General features: G+C 40.7%; 1 protein-coding gene across 3 annotated transcripts in view; it reads left to right on the top strand.

Moving 5' to 3' along the window:
• Positions 1-20,302, top strand: part of LOC132378741 (leucine-rich repeat-containing protein 49) — a 153,644-nt gene that overhangs the window by 19,394 nt on the left and 113,948 nt on the right. For all 3 annotated transcript variants that reach the window (XM_059945856.1, XM_059945855.1, XM_059945854.1), the window contains exons 5-6: positions 516-621; positions 7,524-7,727. In XM_059945856.1, coding sequence (XP_059801839.1) covers positions 516-621; positions 7,524-7,727 — 310 coding nt within the window. The remainder of the gene's footprint in view (positions 1-515; positions 622-7,523; positions 7,728-20,302) is intronic.

Here is a 20,302-nt window from a genome sequence, read left to right on the forward strand (position 1 = left end):
AAGATCATCGGGGTCTCTCTTCCCGCCATTACGGACATTTACACTACACGCTGCATCCGCAAGGCAAACAGCGTTATGGAAGGATCCCACACACCCCTCATATAAACTCTTCTCCCTCCTGCCATCTGGAAAAGGCACCGGAGCATTCAGGCTCTCACGACCAGACTATGTAACAGTTTCTTCCCCCAAGCTATCAGACTCCTCAATACCCAGAGAATGGACTGACACCAACTTATTGCCCTCTACTGTGCTTATTGTCTTGACTATTATTTATCATAATGCCTGCACTGTTTTGTGCACTTTATGCAGTCCTGGGTAGGTCTGCAGTCAAGTGTAGTTTTTTTTCTGTGTTGTTTTCACATAGTTCAGTGTAGTTTTTGTACTGTTTCATGTAGCACCATGGTCCTGAAAAACATTGTCTCGTTTTTACTGTGTACTGTACCAGCAGTTATGGTCAAAATGACAATAAAAAGTGACTTGACTTCTATATGATCAGCCCCATTATTATCTTCTAGGTGACAATGTCATTTTCTCTGAGCTTCCTTCAGCGCCTGGAATACCTGTTGTGTATCGTACACCAGAGCAGCGGGCAGAGCATTCTGATAGACTGAATTTAGACAGGTGAGTATAATTTTGGAATATGAAAGTGTTTTTAGCACCTGGACAATGGAGGGTGAGTTCATCAGCAATAGGTGGACTGTAAAGCAAAGATGAGCGATATTACAGAGGTAGCATCTGACATCCGAAAATAGAATAGGATATTGAGGTTATGAACATTCAGGTTTGGTCTGAAAGAATAAGTGTGATTAGAAAAATGGAGATGGCACTTTAACCCATTGGGTATGGTTGAATTCCAAATGAGGATCATTTTAGTTGACCACAGAAGGAGAAGATGTGAATAACAGTGTGAGGAAAAAGAGAACATATGCCATGGTGAGAGTAAGAATTGGGTCATTATACTGGAATTTCATAAAACTTTATAAGACTGCACCTAGAATACTATGTTCAGATCTGGTCACCACACTATAGGAAGGACGTAGTTGCACTGAACAAAGTACAGGGGAGATTTGTTAGAATATAGGCTATATTAGAGGATATCATTTATGGAGAGCAGTTGGATAAGCTAACACTTGATTTTCCAAGATCAAAAGAAGGTTGAGAGGTGACAGAATAGAAATATATAAACTTGTAAGACTACAAGTAGTGTAAGTAGTCAGAATAATTTTCCCATTGAAGGAACATCAAAAACTTGAGGGGTCAGTTTAAGAAGAAAGGAAGGGGTTTTGAGGCAAAAGTATTACTATACAGATGATAGATATTTGGATCTTGCTCCCAGAGGAGATAGTGGAATCATCTCTAGTCCTGTGTGTAAGTGGGATCAGTTTAGATGGGTAAACAAGATCAACATGTTTGTGGTGGGCTGGAAGGTTTGACTGTGCTGTGCAACAGTCTGACCTTCGGGGCAGTTTAATCTGAATCCTAATACTGAAGCTGCTATGTTCCTGAGTTAATATTTACCCTTTGGAACTGTAGGAGAAGTTGCAATCATTTATTCCTGTAGATGTTGATGAATATGCATTCTAGTTTAGCAGCAGTGTTATTGCTGCTCTTTGCTCTGAGGTAGGAGCTTCACTGGAACGTTTATTTTTCTATCAATTAAAGAGTAAAGTTCCAGAGATTAGGACAACAAATAATTAGTTGCAGGAGGTGGAGGTGTGGCTATGGGATTGTTTTGTATCAGTTGACAAGGCTGTGTTCAAGGACTCTTCTTTGCATCTAAATATCTAAGTTATTATACCATGGTTGTTATGGACTTCATAAAAACAGTTGTAGAATAGTGTGTCCCCACAAAATCATTCCAAATCTTCCCCAACCTGAAGCCCTGAATGAGCCATGAGATTCACAATCTGAGGGCCAGATCAATAGCATTTAAGAAAATTATAAGAGGTATAGGTATGATCTCCAGAAAGCCATCTTATGGGTGAAGTTGCAATTCCAGACTAAACTTGAATCAATGAAGGATGCTGGACAATTGTGACAGATCTTGAATGCTATCACCTCTTAATTAAGTAAAATCAAGTGACATAGGTGATAATAGTGCTTCGCTTCTAGATGAGCTGATTTACTTCTATGGTCACTTTGACCATCAAAACATTGAGGAACCATCACGAACTCCCAGAGTCCCTGATGATCCTGTGATTTCAGTCTCTGATGCTGACATGTTTCTCTGCTTCAGGAAGAGGAGCCCACAGAAAGCATCTGGCTGAGATGAGGTTCCTAACCAAGTACTAAAGACCTGTGTTGATCAACTGGCTGGAGTGTTCACTGAGATCTTTATCCTCTCAATTCAGAAATCTCAGATACTCAACTGTGTCAAGCCAGCTTCACTTATACCGGTGCCTAAGAGGATCATGTTAACCTGCCTCAATGACTATCATCCAGTAGCATTTACATCTACAGAGATGAAGTGATTTGAGAGGTTGGCGATGAAACTTATCAACTCCTGCCTGAGAAGTGACTTGGATCTGCTTCAATTTGCCTACCATCACAATAGCAGATGCCATTTCATTGGCTCTTCACTCAACCCTGGAATACTTGGACAGCAAAGATACATAAATCAGGATGCTCTTTATCGACTACAGCTCAGTGTTCAGTACTATCATCCCCTCAGAACTAATCAATAAGCTTCAAGGCCTTGGCCCCAGGACCTCCTTGGTTAATTGGATCCTCAATTTCCTCACTTGCAGACCCTAGTCAGTTCAGATTGGCTGCAAAATCTCCTCTACGATCTCCATCAGCACAGGTGCACATGGCCGTGTACTTAGTCCCCTGCTCTACTCGCTTTACACTTATGACTGTGTGGCTAAGCACAGCTCCAATACCATATTCAAGTTTGTTGACTGCTGTAGGCAGTATCAAAGGTGCTGGTGAATCAAAACATAAGAGGGAGATTGAAAATCTGGCTGAGTGGTGCTATCAGCAAGACCAAGGAGCTGATCATTGAATTATGAAGATGGAAACCAGAGGTCTATGAGCCAGTCTTCACCAGGGATCAGAGGTGCAGAGGGTCAGCAGCTAAATCTTGCGATGTTATCATTTCCAAGTACCTGTCCTGGGCCCAGAATGTAAGTGCAATTAGGAAGAAAGCACGGCAACACTTCTACTTCCTCAGGAGTTTACAAAGATTCGGCATGACTTTTGAAAAACTTCTATAGGTGTGTAGTGGAGAGTGTATTGACTGTCTGCATGATGGTGTGGTATGGAAGCACCAATGCCTTTGAACAGAAAATCCTACAAAAAGTAGCATATACAGCCCAGTTCATCATAGGTAAAGCCATTCCCACCATTGAGCACATCTACACAGAGCATTGTGACAAGAAAGCAGGATCAGGGACCTCTGCCATCCAGGTTTTGCGTTCTTCTTGCTACTGCTATCAGGAAGAAGGTATAGGCGCCTCAAGACTCACACCACCAAGTTCAGGAACAGTTATTACCCCTCAGCTATCAAGCTCTTGAACCAAAAGGGGTAACTTCACTTGACATCACTTGCCCCATCACTGAAATATTCTCACAATCTATGGACTCACTTTGAAAGACTCTTCATCTCATGTCCTCTATTCATTGCCGATTTATTTATTTATTTATTTATATTGTTTATTTATTTTTATGTTTGCACAGATTTAGTGAGGGTTAGTATATGATGATATATATGTACTTAGGTAATAAATTTACTTTGAACTTAAATTTCAAGCTCATAAAATAATGCTAAAAATGTATAATTGATAGAATTTCACTGATAATTTTGGTTAAAATATCAAATTATCCAATAATTTGAATTAAATAATGTGGCCAAAACTGCCCAGGAAGTATTACCTTGAAAAACAATGTAAATTAGCAAACAATTCTGATGTGTATTTAATATATCAATAATATTAATATAATAATTGATTAAGCTTTCTTTGTTTCAATAATTAATTATGATATACTGTCATATGGCATATCTCATCACGTCACTGAGACAGATGTGTGTGTCTTGCTTAAAATAAAAATAGATTTACCTCCCAGCTCCTTGTTTTGCTTTCAATTAGTTTTTATGTTTGGAGCTCAAACCATAACACTGAAGGGGAGGAAGTTTTTAAGGAACCTGATATGACTACCTTCATGTTGAACTGCAGTGACATGTTCCAATTTTAAAAAATCGGAGTTGACCAGGGATACAACCTTAAGGAACCAATAGCACAGCTAGAAATTGTTGAGCTTTTTAAAAAAAAAAGTGCAGCATGTTTATTTTTCTTTGGAGCAGGGCATTTAAGTCAATTGATTGAAAATGGCAGAATTTGCATTTTTATAAACAGTGATAAAAATCATCTTAAAAAAAAAGCAGAAGTGACTGGCTATGTCAGAAAGATTGACGCATTTGATTTCACAACTGATATACTCAACCGATTGAACACCATTTTGAAGCAAATGAAATAGCCAAAGGTACGCACACACATTCTAGAAAGAAAAAAAGATGAAAGGATGACAGAAGTGCTATGACATGGAAGAGAATAAACGAGACCTAATTTCTTGAGAAATTAGCTATTTCAGAGATACAAGAAACTAGAAGAAGAAACAGTAAAACATGAAAAAGAAAGACAAGTTGAAAAGGAGAGAAGAGACAGAGAGAAAGAATATGAGTGAGAAAGAAAAATGTGTGAAAGAGAGAAGTAATGTGCAAAAGAAAAAGAGAACAAAATAAACCAGGACTGGGGAGAGAAGCAAAGATTGAAATTCTGTAGATCCAGAAAGAAAAGCAAACGAAAGGTGGCTAGAGTTGTCAGAACCACTTCTTGCAGTCTAAGAATCAACTACAACCACCACAGAGGAGGCCACAGAACCTGACATTGTTTTGCAGCCACAAGTCTCACCTGCCCAAACAGAGTGACTTCCCTTGTCAAGAAAGACATTATCCCTCAAGAGTAAAAAATCCTCCACGGTGAATAAGTCTTTAGGCCTGAATGCGACAATTTAAAATTTGCTATGCTGTGGATATCTATACTATAGAAGTTCTATTGTATAGTATACTGTGTATATATAGTACATGTGGATAAGTTGAGATATATTCTATATTGAGTTGGAATTTATACCTAAGCTGGGAGGGGTGTTGTATATTTAACATATCTGTAAAATTATAAATATATTGTTTGGTTAAGCATTCTTTGTTTAAATAATTCATTATGGTGGTATATACAAAGAATGTGAATGGTATATGTCATCATGCTGCCATGTCATACTTGTGTATCTTACATGCATAAAATGAACTTAGATATGCATTATGGACTCTCCATGTTTTCTTTCAATTAGTTTTATGTTTTGGAGTTGCAAAACATTACAAATTCAAATAACTTGTCTGAAGTGAGAGGAGTGAATAAGCTCCACCTGTGCTGTGTGTTAATGATGACTGAAATCCAAGTTTGAAATATTTACAGCCAGACCCCTCATTCAATGGAGTTACCTCTTGGAACTACAGTGGATTAATGTCAACCAATGTTTTTACATAAGTTACAAAAGGTCAATTCATATGCCTGTCAAAGTACACTGATTTCCAATAAACTATGAAGACTTGAACACTTAGCTCCCATTTCATATGCAGAATACAAATGAATCTCTACACTAAATGAAGTGTGTATGCAAACATTTTTTAGAAACCCTCAGTGATATTTGTATTGTAAATTATGATTGTTGTGTTTTGTAACTCCAAAACACTAACATAATTAAAAGGAAAAGACGGGAATCCGCAATGTGACTCTAACTTTGTGTTTACTTCAAGCAAGGCATGCACTTTACACCTGGTAACCTAACAACATATGCAATTACAATTGGCCCAGAATTAATTAATTAAATGAACAATAATATATTCACAGTGTTACTCAAATATTACTAAAATATCAAATTCACAACACTCCTTGCTGCTTAGCTATAAACTCTAACTCAATATAGAATGCATCTCAACTATATATACAGTATGCAGTATAATTTAACTACTGTACAGACATCCACAGTAACAGCCAAGCCAGTGTCCAATTCCATTTTAATTGATATGCCTTTCACTGCTGGTGTGGTGTAAGCCATTTTGCTTGCCTCATGTTAGTTTTCACATGGTAAATCTTAAGTCTACTCAGACAGCTACCCTGTTATCAACAACATGCAGATTATTGCTCTTTTTGAAATTGCAACTTGACTTTTTAGCCTTTTCTCTTCCCAATGCAGTCCATTTATTTTTTACTGCCCAACGTGCACTTTGTGTGACCTCCATTTTCTGGAAGTTTCACCTTTAAATCTGCTTTGGTCTGGTGTATCCAAGCCTCTGCCACAATGGTAACACAATTTGTTTGACCAGGCTGGTTTCTGTTTTGACGTTACAATTTTGTTCATGCTCCGTTTCATTCCTGATTATAACTCAATTGTGTCGCTGTCTGTTGTTTCCATGGATACAGCTCTTGCAACTGCTCTTTTAAATATCAGTTGTTCTTCATTTATGTACCATTTTTGAATGCTTTCTTGTAAGATTACACAAACTAAATGATCTCTCAGTGCATCATGAAACTCATATTGAATTCACAATGCTTGGACAACTACAAATGTACTTCTTTTCAGCCATATACACTGAAATTGACTTCCCTTCCTTTTGATTCAACTTATGAATGCATTGCTTTCATGATTTTGGCAAAACTCATTTCGGCTGGTTTGGTTGGAACAGTTAAACTTCAAAACAAACTGTATGCCTTTAAATCCAATGTGCTCAGTACAATTGGCACTCACTTCTCATCGGCTTTTCCATGTGCTTTAAAATTGAATGTGTCTATTTTTCTGATGTAGCTAGCCATTTCTGCTTTTTTAGTGATTATTATAACCTGGTACTCACTGTTTATGAACCTACGAATCCGTTTTCAGCCTTCTTTTTAAACTCAATCCTGTTTTCCCTTCTGAAGAATACATGCTGCCCTGCTATTTTTACTGGACCGCTTCTCACTGTGCTTTTTAAAAATGTGGATACCTCACTGTACTTTAACAGGTAGATAGTCATCTCTGATTTGTTTTAAAAATACCTTGTCACCACTGTTATGTTTTGTATTTCCAAAACATTAAACTAATTAGGGGTCCGAAGTGGGATTCTAACTTCATGTTTACTTTTAAGGGAGATGTGCACTTATCACATGGAAGCGTTATGACTTATGCAATTCACGTACTTTTGCATATAACCGGTAATAATTTATTTAAATGAACAAGAATGCTTAATCAAGCAATAAATTTACAACAGTACTCATATATTACTGAAATAGTAAATAGACAACAATGATCCTACATGTTCGGTAGAAAATAACTGATAATAATCAATTATTTAAGCTTTCAGATTTTAAGTTTGTTTTAAATACACAGCTTTTGTTGAAGTGGAAATCAACCTCCTAGATAATTTACTGAACTGAATACCTAATTCATTATCTTCCATCAGCAAATTCATATCTTTAATTATTGACCAGGCGAAATCTTACAGTCTGTCCAATATTGGAGGGCGAGCAGCAACTTCGCCTGTTGAATTTCCAGCATAATCTGATTACTCAGATAGAGCACGTTTCAAATCTGCGTCGCCTTATCTTTTTGGATCTATACAACAATCAGATTGAGGAAATCTCAGGTCTTTCTTCTCTGAAGTCACTTCGTGTCCTTATGCTGGGCAAAAACAGGTACAGAATTCTTCTATTTACCACCTGTAGATTGCTTTATAACTCAGTCTGGTAATATCTGTTCAGAAATCTGTTGAAAAATTATCCAGAACACAGATGGTCAAAAGCAGTTTGAAACATGATCGTCTCTAAGCCACTGGAATCACAAAACCTGTCAGAATCAGAATCAGTTTTATTATCACCAGCATGTGATGTGAAATTTGTTAACTTAGCAGCAGCAGTTCAATGCAATATGTAATCTAGCAGAGAGAAAAAAAATAGTAATAATAATCAATAAACAAGTAAATCAATAAAACAAGTAATTCTATTGACTAAATTTTTTTTAAATGTGCAAAAACAGAAATACTGTATATTTTTTAAAAAAGGTGAGGTAGTGTCCAAAGATTCAATGTCTATTTAGGAATTGGATGGCAGAGGGAAAGAAGTTTTCCTGAATTGCTGAGTGTGTGCCTTCAGGCTTCTGTACCTCCTTCTTGATAGTGATGTAAATCTCTCTTTCTCTATTACACACACCCACCCTAAAACTTGCTGAAATCGATGTGGTGTATATGGATTTTTGTAAAGTGTTCGACAAGGTTCCCAAGGGTATGCTCATGCAGAAAGTCATGAGTAATGGGATCCATGACAACTTGGCAGTATGAATTCGGAATTGGTTTGCTCATAGAAGACAGAGGGTGGTGAAAGATGGACTATATTCTGACTGGTGGTCAGTAACCAGTTCTACAGGGATCTGTTCTGCGACTTCTGCTCTTTGTGATTTTTATAAATGATTTGAATAAAGAAGTGGAAAGAGGGTTTCAAGTTTAAAGTATATTTATAACTGAAGTACGTATGTACTACCTTGAGCGGCTGCAGACAGATTTACCAGGATGCTGCCTTTATTAGAGAACAAGGTTGAGCGAGATAGGGATTTTCTCTTTGGAAAACAAAGGGGGATGAGAAGTGACTTGATAGAGGTGTATAAGATTATCAGAGGCATTAATAGAGTGGATATCTAGAGACTTTTCAGTTTGGATGAGCAACACAGAATCAGGTTTATTATCACCAGCATGCAACGTGAAATTCCTTAACTTAGCAGCAGTTCAATGTCAAGTCAAGTCAACTTTTATTGTTGTTTTGACCATAACTACTGGTACAGTGCATAGTAAAAATGAAACAACATTTTTCAGGACCATGGTGTTACATAACACAGTACAAAAAACTAGACTGAACTCCATAATTAAAAAAAATACAGAGAAAGCTACACTAGACTACAGACCTACACTGGACTGCATAAAATGCACAAAGTGCAGGCATTACAATAAATAATAAACAGGACAGTAGGGCAAGGTGTCAGTCCGGGCTTCGGGTATTGAGGAGTCTGATAGCTTGGGGGATGAAACTGTTACATAGTCTGGTCGTGAGAGCCCGAATGCTTCAGAGCCTTTTCCCAAATGGCAGGAAGGAGAAGAGATTTTATGAGGGGTGCATGGGGTCCTTCATAATGCTGTTTCCTTTGCGGGTGCAGCGTGTAGTGTAAATATCCGTGATGGCAGGAAGAGCAACCCTGATGATCTTCTCAGCTGACCTCACTATCCACTGCAGGGTCTTGAGATCCGAGATGGTGCAATTTCCGAACCAGGCAGTGATGCAGCTGCTCAGGATGCTCTCAATACAACCCCTGTAGAATGTGATAAGGATGGAGGGTGGGAGATGGACTTTCCTCAGCTTTCGCAAAAAGTAGAGACGCTGCTGGGCTTTCTTTGCTATGGAGCTGCTGTTGAAGGGCCAGGTGAAATTCTCCGTCAGTTGAACACCAAGAAATCTGGTGCTCTTTACAATCTCTACCAAGGAGTTGTCGATGTTCAGCGGGGAGTGGTCGCTCCATGCCCTCCTGAAGTCAACAACCATCTCTTTTGTTCACATTAAGAGACAAGTTGTTGGCTCTGCACCAGTCCATTAGCTGCTGCACGTCCTCTCTGTAAGCTGACTCGTCATTCTTGCTGATGAGACCCACCACGGTCAAGTCATCGGCGAACTTGATATGGTTCAAGCTGTGTATTGCAGCACATTCGTGAGTCAGCAGAGTGAACAGCAGTGGACTGAGCACACAACCCTGGGGAGCCCTCGTACTCAGTGTGATGGTGTTGGAGATATTGCTCCCAATCCGGACTGACTGAGGTATCCCAGTCAGGAAGTCTAGGGTCCAGTTGCAGAGGGAGGTGTTCAGACCCAGTAGGCTCAGCTTTCCAATCAGTTTCTGAGGAATGATTGTGTTGAATACTGAACTGAAGTCTATGAACAGCATCTGAACCTAGGTGTCTTTTTTGTCCAGGTGGGCTAGGGCCAGGTGGAGGGTGGTGGCAATGGCGTCATCTGTTGAGCAGTTGGGACGGTACGCAAACTGCAGGGGGTCCAGTGAGGGGGGCAGGAGGGTCTTGATATTCCTCATGACAATGCAATACATAATATGGAAGGAAAAAAATAATAATAAATACAGTATACATATACTAAATAGATTAAAAATTGTGCATAAAACAGAAATACTATATATTTTATAGTGTCCAGGGGTTCAATGTTCATTAAGGAATCAGTTGGCAGAGGAGAAGAAGCTGTTCCTGAATCACTGAGTGTGTGCCTTCAGGCTTCTGTACCTCCTTCCTGATGGTAACAGTGAGAAAAGGGCATGCCCTGGCTGCTGGAGGTCCGTGATAAAGGGTGCTGGCTTTCTGAGACACCGCTCCTTGAAGAAGTCCTGGGCACTTTGTAGGCTAGTACCCAAGATGAAGTGGACTAAATTTACAACACTCTGCAGCTTCTTTCGGTCCTGTGCAGTACCCCCACCCCCCCCCCCCCATACCAGATAGTGATGCAGCCTGTCAGAATGCTCTCCACGGTACATCTATAGAAGTTTTTGAGTGTATTTGTTGACATACCAAATCTCTTCAAATTCCTAATAAAGTATAGCCGCTGTCTTGCCTTCTTTATAACTGCATTGATATGTTGGAACCAGGTTAGATCTTCAGAGGTCTTGACACCCAGGAACTTGAACTTGCTCACTCTCTCCACTTCTGATCCCTCTATGTCTTATGCTTCCAGAAGTCCACAGTCGGCTGTTTCATCTTACGAACATTGAGTGCCAGGTTGTTGCTGCGGCACCACTCCACTAGTTGGCATGCCTCACTCCTGTACACCCTCTCAGCACCACCTGACATTCAACCAGCAATGAGCTATGTATTTGACCTATGCCTAACCACACAGTCATAGGTATATAGAGAGTAGAGCAGTGGGCTAAGCACCCCTAAGGTGCACCAGTGTTGATCATAAGTGAGGAGGATATGTTATCACCAATCTGAGCAGATTGTGGTCTTTCGGTTTGGAAGTTGAGGATCCAATTGCAGAGGGAGTTACAGAGACCAGGTTCTGCAACTTCTCAATTAGGATTGTGGGAATGATGGTATTAAATACTGAGCTATAGTCAATGAACAGCATCCTGACATAGGTGTTTGTGTTGTCCAGGTGGTCTAAAGCTGTGTGAAGAGCCAATGAGATTGCATCTGCCATTGACCTATTGTGGCGATAGGCAAATTGCAGTGGATCCAGGTTCTTGCTGAGGCAGGAGTTCAGTCTGGTCATGACCAACCCCTAAAAGGATTTCATCACTGTAGATGTAAGTGCTACCGGGCGATAGTCATTAAGGCAGCTCACATTATTCTTCTTAGGCACTGGTATAATTGTTGCCTTTTTGAAGCAAGTGGGAACTTCTGCCCGTAGCAGTGAGAGGTTGAAAATGTCCTTGAATACTCCTGCCAGTTGGTTGGCACAGGTTTACAGAGCCTTACCAGGTACCCCATCTCATATTTATTTATTTAGAGGTACAGCGTGGAATTGCCCCTTCTGGACCAGCAAGCCACGCCACCCTGCACTCACCTCTTTAACCCTAGCCTAATCACAGGACTATTTACCTATTAACTGGTACATCTTTTGAATACATGAGGATATTGGAGCACCTGGAGGAAGCCCACACACACAGATGCCAGAACTGAACTCTGTAAGAAAGTTTGTATGCTCTTCTGTCGGGGTAGCCTCCAAAATGAGGTGATCTTTGATTTATTTCATTTCCAGTAAATTTGCCCCCCCCCCCCCTTTTTCCATTCTCCATTCGGACTCTGCTCTTAATCCTCCTCCTCACCTGCCTATCTCTTCCCTATGGTACCCATCTCCTTCCCTTTCTTCCAAGGTCCACTCTCCTCTTTTATCAGACTCCTCCTCCTTCTGCCCTTTATATTTTTTTATCATCTCCAAGCTTCTCACTTCATCCCCTACCTCCACCCACCCACCTTTCTGCTCACCTGGCTTCTTTCCCATTCGTTTCCAGTCCTGATCAAGGGTCTTGGCTGCTGTTCACTTAGTGTTGAAAAACACTAGTGCCATATAAAGAAATGCTTCCCGATGTTAATTTGAAATCTCCCTCTAATCCAGTTTCCACCTATGGTTCGTGTCCTTGATGATGGATTAATTTTGAATTAGCAGCTGGCATCCACCTTATTGATTTTGAACACGTGTGTTTCCTCTCTTTCTATGTCTACTTAGGCTAAAAATATTTAATTTTTTCAATCTTTCTTCATAGTCCCTACACTGCAGTCCTGGAGTGTGTCTATTCACCCTTCTCTAAACTTCCTCCAGTGCTTCACATCCCTCACAAAATATGGAGACCAAAATTGTACACATTACTAAAGGTGTGGCTTCACAAGTGCAGTATTGTGGTGACCCACTTTCCAGTGCACTCAAACCGGCTCACAAAATGGCGCATGCCAGCAGAGAGGCCGGCCCCAAAAAAGGGCGCCAGGCCTTCTTCACCAGCAAGGGGAAAAGCCTGCGCACAGGAAGGGACTGTGAATATGTGCCCCCTGTAGCATTCCTGCCCAGGGAGGGTGGAAATGGGAAGGCTTAAAGGCGAGGCCGCAATGTTTGAATAAATTTTTTATGCAACTGCAACTTACCATCTGCATGTCGTTATTCCAGTGCTGTGTGTAGCACACCACTACAGTATATCTTTTTCATAGGGTTTAGGATTAGATAGGGTCATGTGGGGCTCCTTTCTCCTACCTACCAACTCAAAAGTTTAATGATTGTCAACGAGCTTCACTAGATGTTCAAAATGCTCCAAGTCTGGACTTGATGCCCCCGGACCGTGTGCACCTCTTACCCTGCGCTTCCATCCCATGGTCACCCACCTGTCTCTTTCTTTCTGGTCTGGAGTCTCAACCCATGGCTCTCTTTGGGTGCACACTATCTCCCTATTTTATTTAGAGCATCTCTGCCAGTTCTCTATAGCAGTCCTCTCTATAGATGCTGCTTGACCTGCTGAGTTCCTCCAGCATTGTGTGTATGTGTTTCTCTGGATTTCCAGCATCTAAAGGATCTCTTGTGTTTTGCCGGTGCCTTTTTCCTCAGGCAGCAATGGCTAATATCAGAAGACACTTACCTTTGAAGGTGAGTGGAGGGAGATTTAGGGGTGATGTCAGAGGTAGGTTTTACAGAGTATCTTGAACACACTTGAAGCAGACACATTAGGGACATTTAAGAAATTCTTGGGTAAATGCATGAATGAAAGAAAAATGGAAGGCTATGTGGGAGGGAAGGGCTACAGTTTGATCTTGAAAAAGGTTCAAAGATCAGCACATTGTGGGCCCAGAGGACAATTCCAAGTTCCAAATTATCTATTAAAAGTTCTAGATTGTTCTGATACTCTCCACAAGAGGTCAGTAAGATATCACAAAATGGAACTTTAAGACAAGATATCTTGCATTGAATAATTCAATATATTCCGAGTATTAAATCCTATGAAGTTTGAATTCTGTAAGTGCTATATTTGATGTGTATTCAGAGTAATCATTTTAAAAATTTGTGATAATTTAATGCTGTTAATTCTCAGATGATAATGGTGCTATTGACTTCATGAAAAGAGATAGTGCCTGTAACTTCTAATTCTTTCCTCTGTGAATTTTGTAATCTCTTGTAGCTTGATGATTATTGAAGGTAAAGCGCAATAACACTCTGTGTGAGGGCTTCTGAGCTAATTCAAGCTCCGTGCTGATCTGGAATCCTTTCATTACGGAATCATCCTTGTGAACCTCCCCTGGACTCTCTCCAATGACAACACACCCTTTCTGAGAAATAGGGCCCAAAACTGTTGACAATACTCCAAGTGCGGCCTGACTAGTGTCTTATAAAGGCTCAGCATCATCTCCTTGCTTTTATATTCTATTCCCCTTGAAATAAATACCAACATTGCATTTGCCTTCTTTACCAACCTGCAAATTAACTTGGAAGCCTTACAGGAGGACTCCCGAGTCCCTTTGTACCTCTGATGTTTGAAATTCTCCCCATTAAGATAATAGTCTGCACTATTGTTCCTTTCGCCAAAATGCATTATCATACGTTTCTGAACACTGTATTCCATCTGCCACTTTTTGCCCATTCTTCCAATTTGTCTAAGTCCTGCTGCAATCATATTGCTTCCTCAGCACTACCTACCCCTTCACCTACCTTTGTGTCATCCACAAACTTTGCCACAAAGCCATCAATTCCATTATCTAAATCAATGACGAACAATGGGAAAAGTAACAGTCCCAATACTGACCCCTGAGGAACACCACGAGTCACCGGTAGCCAACCAGAAAAAGCCCCTTTTATTTCCACTAAACAACACACACAAAATGCTGGTGGAACACAGCAGGCCAGGCAGCATTTTGTGTGTGTTGTTTGAATTTCCAGCATCTGCAGATTTCCTCATGTTTGCTCTTTTATTTCCACTGGCTGCTTTCTGCCTGTCGGCCATTCCGCTATCCATGCCAGTATCTTTCCTGTAATGCCATAGGATTTTATCTTGTTAAGCAGCTTCGTGTGGCACCTTATCAATTAATTAATACTGATTACTTTAACTTTGTCACCAGCATAAAAGTGAAACTTTTCTAAGAAAATAGAGGCTTTGCTGGCCTTCTTCATAATGGCATTAATGTGTTGGACCCAGGACAGATCCTCTGAAATGATAGCTTGGAGGAAATTAAAGTTGCTAACCCCCTCCACCTCTGATCCTCTAATGAGGATTGGTTCATGGACCTCTGGTTTTCTTCTCCTGTAGTCAATAATCAGCTCCTTGGTCTTGCTGACATTAAGGAATTTACACTTGTTGCTTTGTGCTCTTAGCCCATAATCTTCTAATCTTTTCAACACTGTCTTGAGGCCTTGTCATCCTTACCAGTAACAATGATGTCATCCAGATAACACTGAGTGGATGGGCAGTCTTGCAGCACCTGATCCATATATTTCTGTCAGAGTGCAGGTGCAGATGCTATTCCAACATTAAGCCTATTAAAGTGATAAAGCCCTTTGTGAGTGTTTATGGTGAGAAACACTTTGGAAACTTCTTCTATCTTCATCTGTAGGTAGGCCTCATTAAGACACTTTGCTGATGTGTTTCCTTCCAGAAAGGTTTGCAAAGATATCTTCTACTGTGGGCAGAGGGTATTGATTTACTTTCAGTACTAGGTTGATAGTGGCCTTAAAATCACCACAGATCCCAACAAACTCATTCTTCTTGGCTACTGGGCCAACTATCGTTGCCTATGGACACCACTCAACCTTGGAAAGAATTCTTTCAGACTCCATATGCTCCAGCTCACTGGCTACTTTATGAGGAACTGGATGGACTTTGCAAATCTTGAATGTGGTATCTTTACTTAACACTTTTTATCCTTGATATGCCATCCTTGAACACTTTAGTTGACTCCTTTGCAGGGGATCTGGCGTGTAAACAGTAGATGAATCTCCAATCGAGTTGTAGTTGTCTCAGTCAATCACAGTCCCACAGACCCTCCTGTTTTTACCACATACAAGCCAAATATGGCTTGTTTGTTGTTGTATTTTAATGTTACAGATGGCATTCCCACAGGAGTTATCTTTTCTCTAGTGTAAGTTCTTAGTTAATTATCTTCAGGCTTCAGTTCAGTATCTTTGAAATGGCATTCAAACTCATTTTGTGGAATGACTGAAACAACATTCAAAGTAAATTTATTATCAAAGTACATATATGTCACCATATACAACCCTGATATTCATTTTTTGTGGCCATACTCATTAAATTTATTGAATAATAACCATAACAGAATCAATCCTCAACTTAGGTGTTCAATCAGAGTGCAGAAGACAACAAATAACAAATACTAAGAAAGAAATAATAATAAATGAGCAATAAATATCAAGAGCATGAGATGAAGTGTCCTTGAAAGTGATTCCATAGGTTGTGGGAACATTTCATTGATGGGGCTTGTGAAGTTATCCATTTGGTTCAAGAGCCTGATAGCTGAGGTGTCGTAACTTTTCCTGAACCTGGTGGTGTGAGTCTTGAGGCTCCTGTACCTTCTTCCAATGGCAACAGTGAGAAGAGAGCATGTCATGGGTAGTGGGGGTCCCTGATGACAATTGCTGCTTTCCTATGACAGTGTTTCATGTAGATATGCTCCATAGTCAATGCTGAGCCAGAGTCTAATTCCATTTTAATTAATTTGCTGTTTACTTCTGATGTAACCCATATTGCTTGTCTCATGTTAGTTTTCACACATTTAATCTCAAGACTATGCATTCCTGTGTCATTATCAGACTTTTCATCAACAGCATGCAGATTAGTCCTCTTTTTGAGTGCATTTTGACTTTTCATCTTTATTTCTTCCCTGTGTAGTCCATTTTTTTTGCCTGCCCTACATGCTTTTTGTAAGTGTCCTACTTCATGCATTTTCTTCAAGTTTCACCTTTATACCTGCATTGGTCTGCTGTTGAGCAGCTATTACAACATTAACACAATTTGTTCAGCCAAGCATTCCAACGTCTACACGCTGCAATTTTGTTAATGCTCATTTTCATTCCTGACTGCAATTCAATTAAATTTCTCTCTGTGGTTTCCATTGATACACAATTTCAACTGCTGTACCTCAGTTAGGAACCATTTTTGAATGCTTTCTTGTAAGATTCCACAAGCTAAATGATATCTCCGTGCATCATTAAATCCCATTACAGAACTGAAAATGCTTAGACAACTTCTTCAATTCAGTCACGTATGCAGAAATGGATTCCCTTTCCTTTTGATTCTGCTTATGAAACCTGAAGCATCCTGCAAGTACAATGGTTTTGTTTCGAAATGTTCCTGTGTTACATTCATGATATCAGCAAAGCTCATTTTGGTTGGTTTGGTTGGAGCAGTTGGACTTCTAAGCAAACTGTCTGCCTTCAAATCCAATGCACTCACCAATGCAATGCAAAATGCCAATGCAAAATTGGCACTCACTTCCCTTTGGCTATTTCACTTGCTTCATAATACTGCTGAATTTGCTTAATGTACCATGCCCAACTATCTTCTTTATTTATTATTTTTGATCAATAGGACTGGGTGTTAAAATCCCTAAAGTTTCTGCACTGAACTTGAATTGAGTGGAAGTAGTTCTTAAAGATGACCACTAGGTGATGTTACTACCATTACGACACATCTTCAGTTGTGTACCTCGACGTCACTGGATGTTTCAGCCTTTTATCACAAGACACCATCAGCTGAGGCAGGTCCACCACAGGCTGATCAGACCTGAGTGTGCGTCACATGGTTAGTCTCTAGATGGTCACTTGGCAGCCTAAACGGCATCCCTTCTTTTCAGCCACAGCCAGTGACTGCTCATTTCAGCAGCATTAGCAAGTGCTTTGATTGCCTTCCCATGGGCCTGCCCTCTGACTCCTACCTCCCTCAGCAGCCTTACGATGGAACTGGCTACAAAGCCCCTGCACCCCACCTCAACTGGGCGCACTTTTATGTTCCAGCCTTGCTCTTCTGCTTCAACTGTAAGGTTGGCATATAACAACCTTTTCCATTCGTAATCATCATCCACATCATCCTCCCAGGGGACTGTCAGCTCAATGATACAGACAGGAGTTGGACCAAAGGACCAAGTCATGCTGCAGGTTGGTCGTTGCAGTTTCAGAATGGGAAGGTAAGTTTCTGGCATAAATGAACATGCATTTCCCAGTCACTGCACTCAGTGGGCATGAGTCGTGAGGCAAGGGGTTAGCCCTCCCGGTTTCTCCCCTTCCTGAATGAAAGATGGTAGTTATGGGACTATTGTCTGGTCATAGAGAGGCCTGACGTTGGTGGTTACTCTCTTACACTCAAGTTCAGCTGCCAAATACCTCAGCACTTGGTTGTGTCACCATGTGTATCTGCCTTGTATTAGGCTGGTCTTGCAACTAACCAAGATGTGCTTGAGAGATGCTGGAACTGCACACAGAGGACAGGCTGGATCCTCTCCCAGCTCAATGATAAAGCTCAATCTGTTTGACTCCATGCTCCACAGCTCACTCCATGTGATTTTCCTCCTCTCAGCACCCTCCTACCTCATCCAGCAACTTTGCCTGGCTTGGGATATTGCTTTGGCACATTTGGCTGCTTCTTCTTGGCAGCGCACCTCCTCCACCACCAGATGCTGGTGTTCAGTTGTAGTAGCCTTTTGCCAGGTAGGTTTCATTATTCCAAGGCCAAAGTCTCCTCTGCCCTGTTGAACAGAGCCCACGATGTCTCGGTGTGGGAGGGCAACTTCTGCTTCCAGTACAGCTGCAGCTGGGGTCCATTTTTTCCTTGTGGCTAGAGCAGGAGCAATGCCTCTTACAATTGGGTCCCAAGATTTTTTGAGTGTCATTTCCAGCCTTGCTTTGGCACATCTGTGTTCCTCCACCAGGCTAGAAATTGGCAGAGAAAGGGCTCTGATCCCATAAAGTCCTATGCTGCTAAGGCATCTCGGTAGCCCAAGCCACTTCCTCACATGTGAGTTCACCAGCCTTTCCAGCTGATTTGCATGAGACATAGTGACCTCATAGATAGTAATTGGCCACATAAGTCAGGGCAGCAGTCCAAACTGAAAGCACCAAAGCTTCAACCTCCCTGGGAGAGCCATGTTGTTGATCAGCTTGAAGCCACTGATTGTATCCTGCTTTAGTTGTTCCACCTGCTCAGTGGCTGTGAGGTCTGAGTTGTACCAACAACCGAGGCTTTTGATGGGCTTCTCCAGACAGCTGGTATTGGCTCAGCATATAAACGAAACCTTATGTCGGTGAGCCGGCCTTTGACAATTGAGATACTGCAAGACTTACTGGGTTTGATCTCCATTCGTGCCCATTTGATATTTCCCTGGAGTTTATCCAGCAGGCATTGGTGCATGCTTTTGTTGTTGTTATTGTGGTCACAATATCAATGTACACCCTGATTGAAGGAAGACGCAGCCCATTCTTCAAGAGTTTCCCTCCGACCACCCATTGTGATGCTTGGATAATGAGCTCCATTGCCATGATAAATGCCAGAGGAGAGATGGTACAGCCTGCCATTATTCCTATCTCGAGGTGCTGCCATGTGGTGGTGTTATCTTGTGTTGTGACACAGAACTGCAGAAACCAGAAGTACGCTTTGACCAGCTTTGTGATGCCCTCTGGAACCTGGAAAAAGTTAAAAGCTGCCCACAGAGTCTCGTGAGGCACTGACGCAAAAGCATTGGCAAGATCTAGGAAGACCACCTGCTGGTCTTTCTTTTCTTTCACCCGGTACTCACTTTTTGAGAACTCAATGTATCTGTCCCTTCCAAAGGAGCACGTGCTCCGCTGTTTTTTTTTACTTGACCATTTTTTCTTGTGCCTAGTTTTAAACTAACATCTCGCTGCGGTTCAACAGGTAGCTGTCTCGTGTTCACTTAAAACTTGCTTGTCGCCACTGTTATGTTTTGTAACTCCAAAACATAAACTAATTGGAAGAAAAACAAGGAGTCCGAATACAAGTCTAACTTCGTTCCCACTTAAAGCAAGATGCACTTGTGATATGACGGCATAATGACGATTGTCATTTATATAACTGAAATGTTAATACACAGTTAGTAAGTTGTGAGCATGCTATGTTGGCACCAGAAGTGCGGTGACTCCTGTGGGCTGCCCCCAGCTCATCTCAGACAGTGCTCGTCATTGACATAAAACAACGTATTTCACTGTATGTTCTGATACAAATGTGACAAAAGTAAACCTTTCTTAAACCTTTCATGCTGGCACTATGCACAAGTGGTTTAGAACGGGAAAAAAATGATGAGTTCTGTTCTTTCAGTTTGTTGTGTTAGCATCATGTGTTATTTGTTATAACTTATAACTATAAGTTATGTGTTATAACTTAGTTATTTGTACCTGTATAAGGTTTGTTTCCATAAATTAAAATTGAACATTCAGGTTGCAACCTGAATGTTCCCAATCAATTGAAGGCTGTATCAAACTTCTGATTCACCAAATCTGAATTTCGTAGTGTCGGGAGCTGCTATTTTGTGTTAGCCACTAAATTGATCTCTACAGCTAATATTACCAGTTAATAACTGTGAAAGAGTCTGCAGTCCAGTGTCATTGGGTAAATGTCTATTAATCCAGACAGTGCAAAAAAAAAACATCAGTGTACTTCAACACTGTAACTTGTAAACACTGTAATTGGCTTTTTATTTGCATTTTACACTATTGCAATTGAATTGCTGTGA

This window comes from Hypanus sabinus, chromosome 21, assembly GCF_030144855.1.
Source record: "Hypanus sabinus isolate sHypSab1 chromosome 21, sHypSab1.hap1, whole genome shotgun sequence".
NCBI lineage: Eukaryota > Metazoa > Chordata > Chondrichthyes > Myliobatiformes > Dasyatidae > Hypanus > Hypanus sabinus.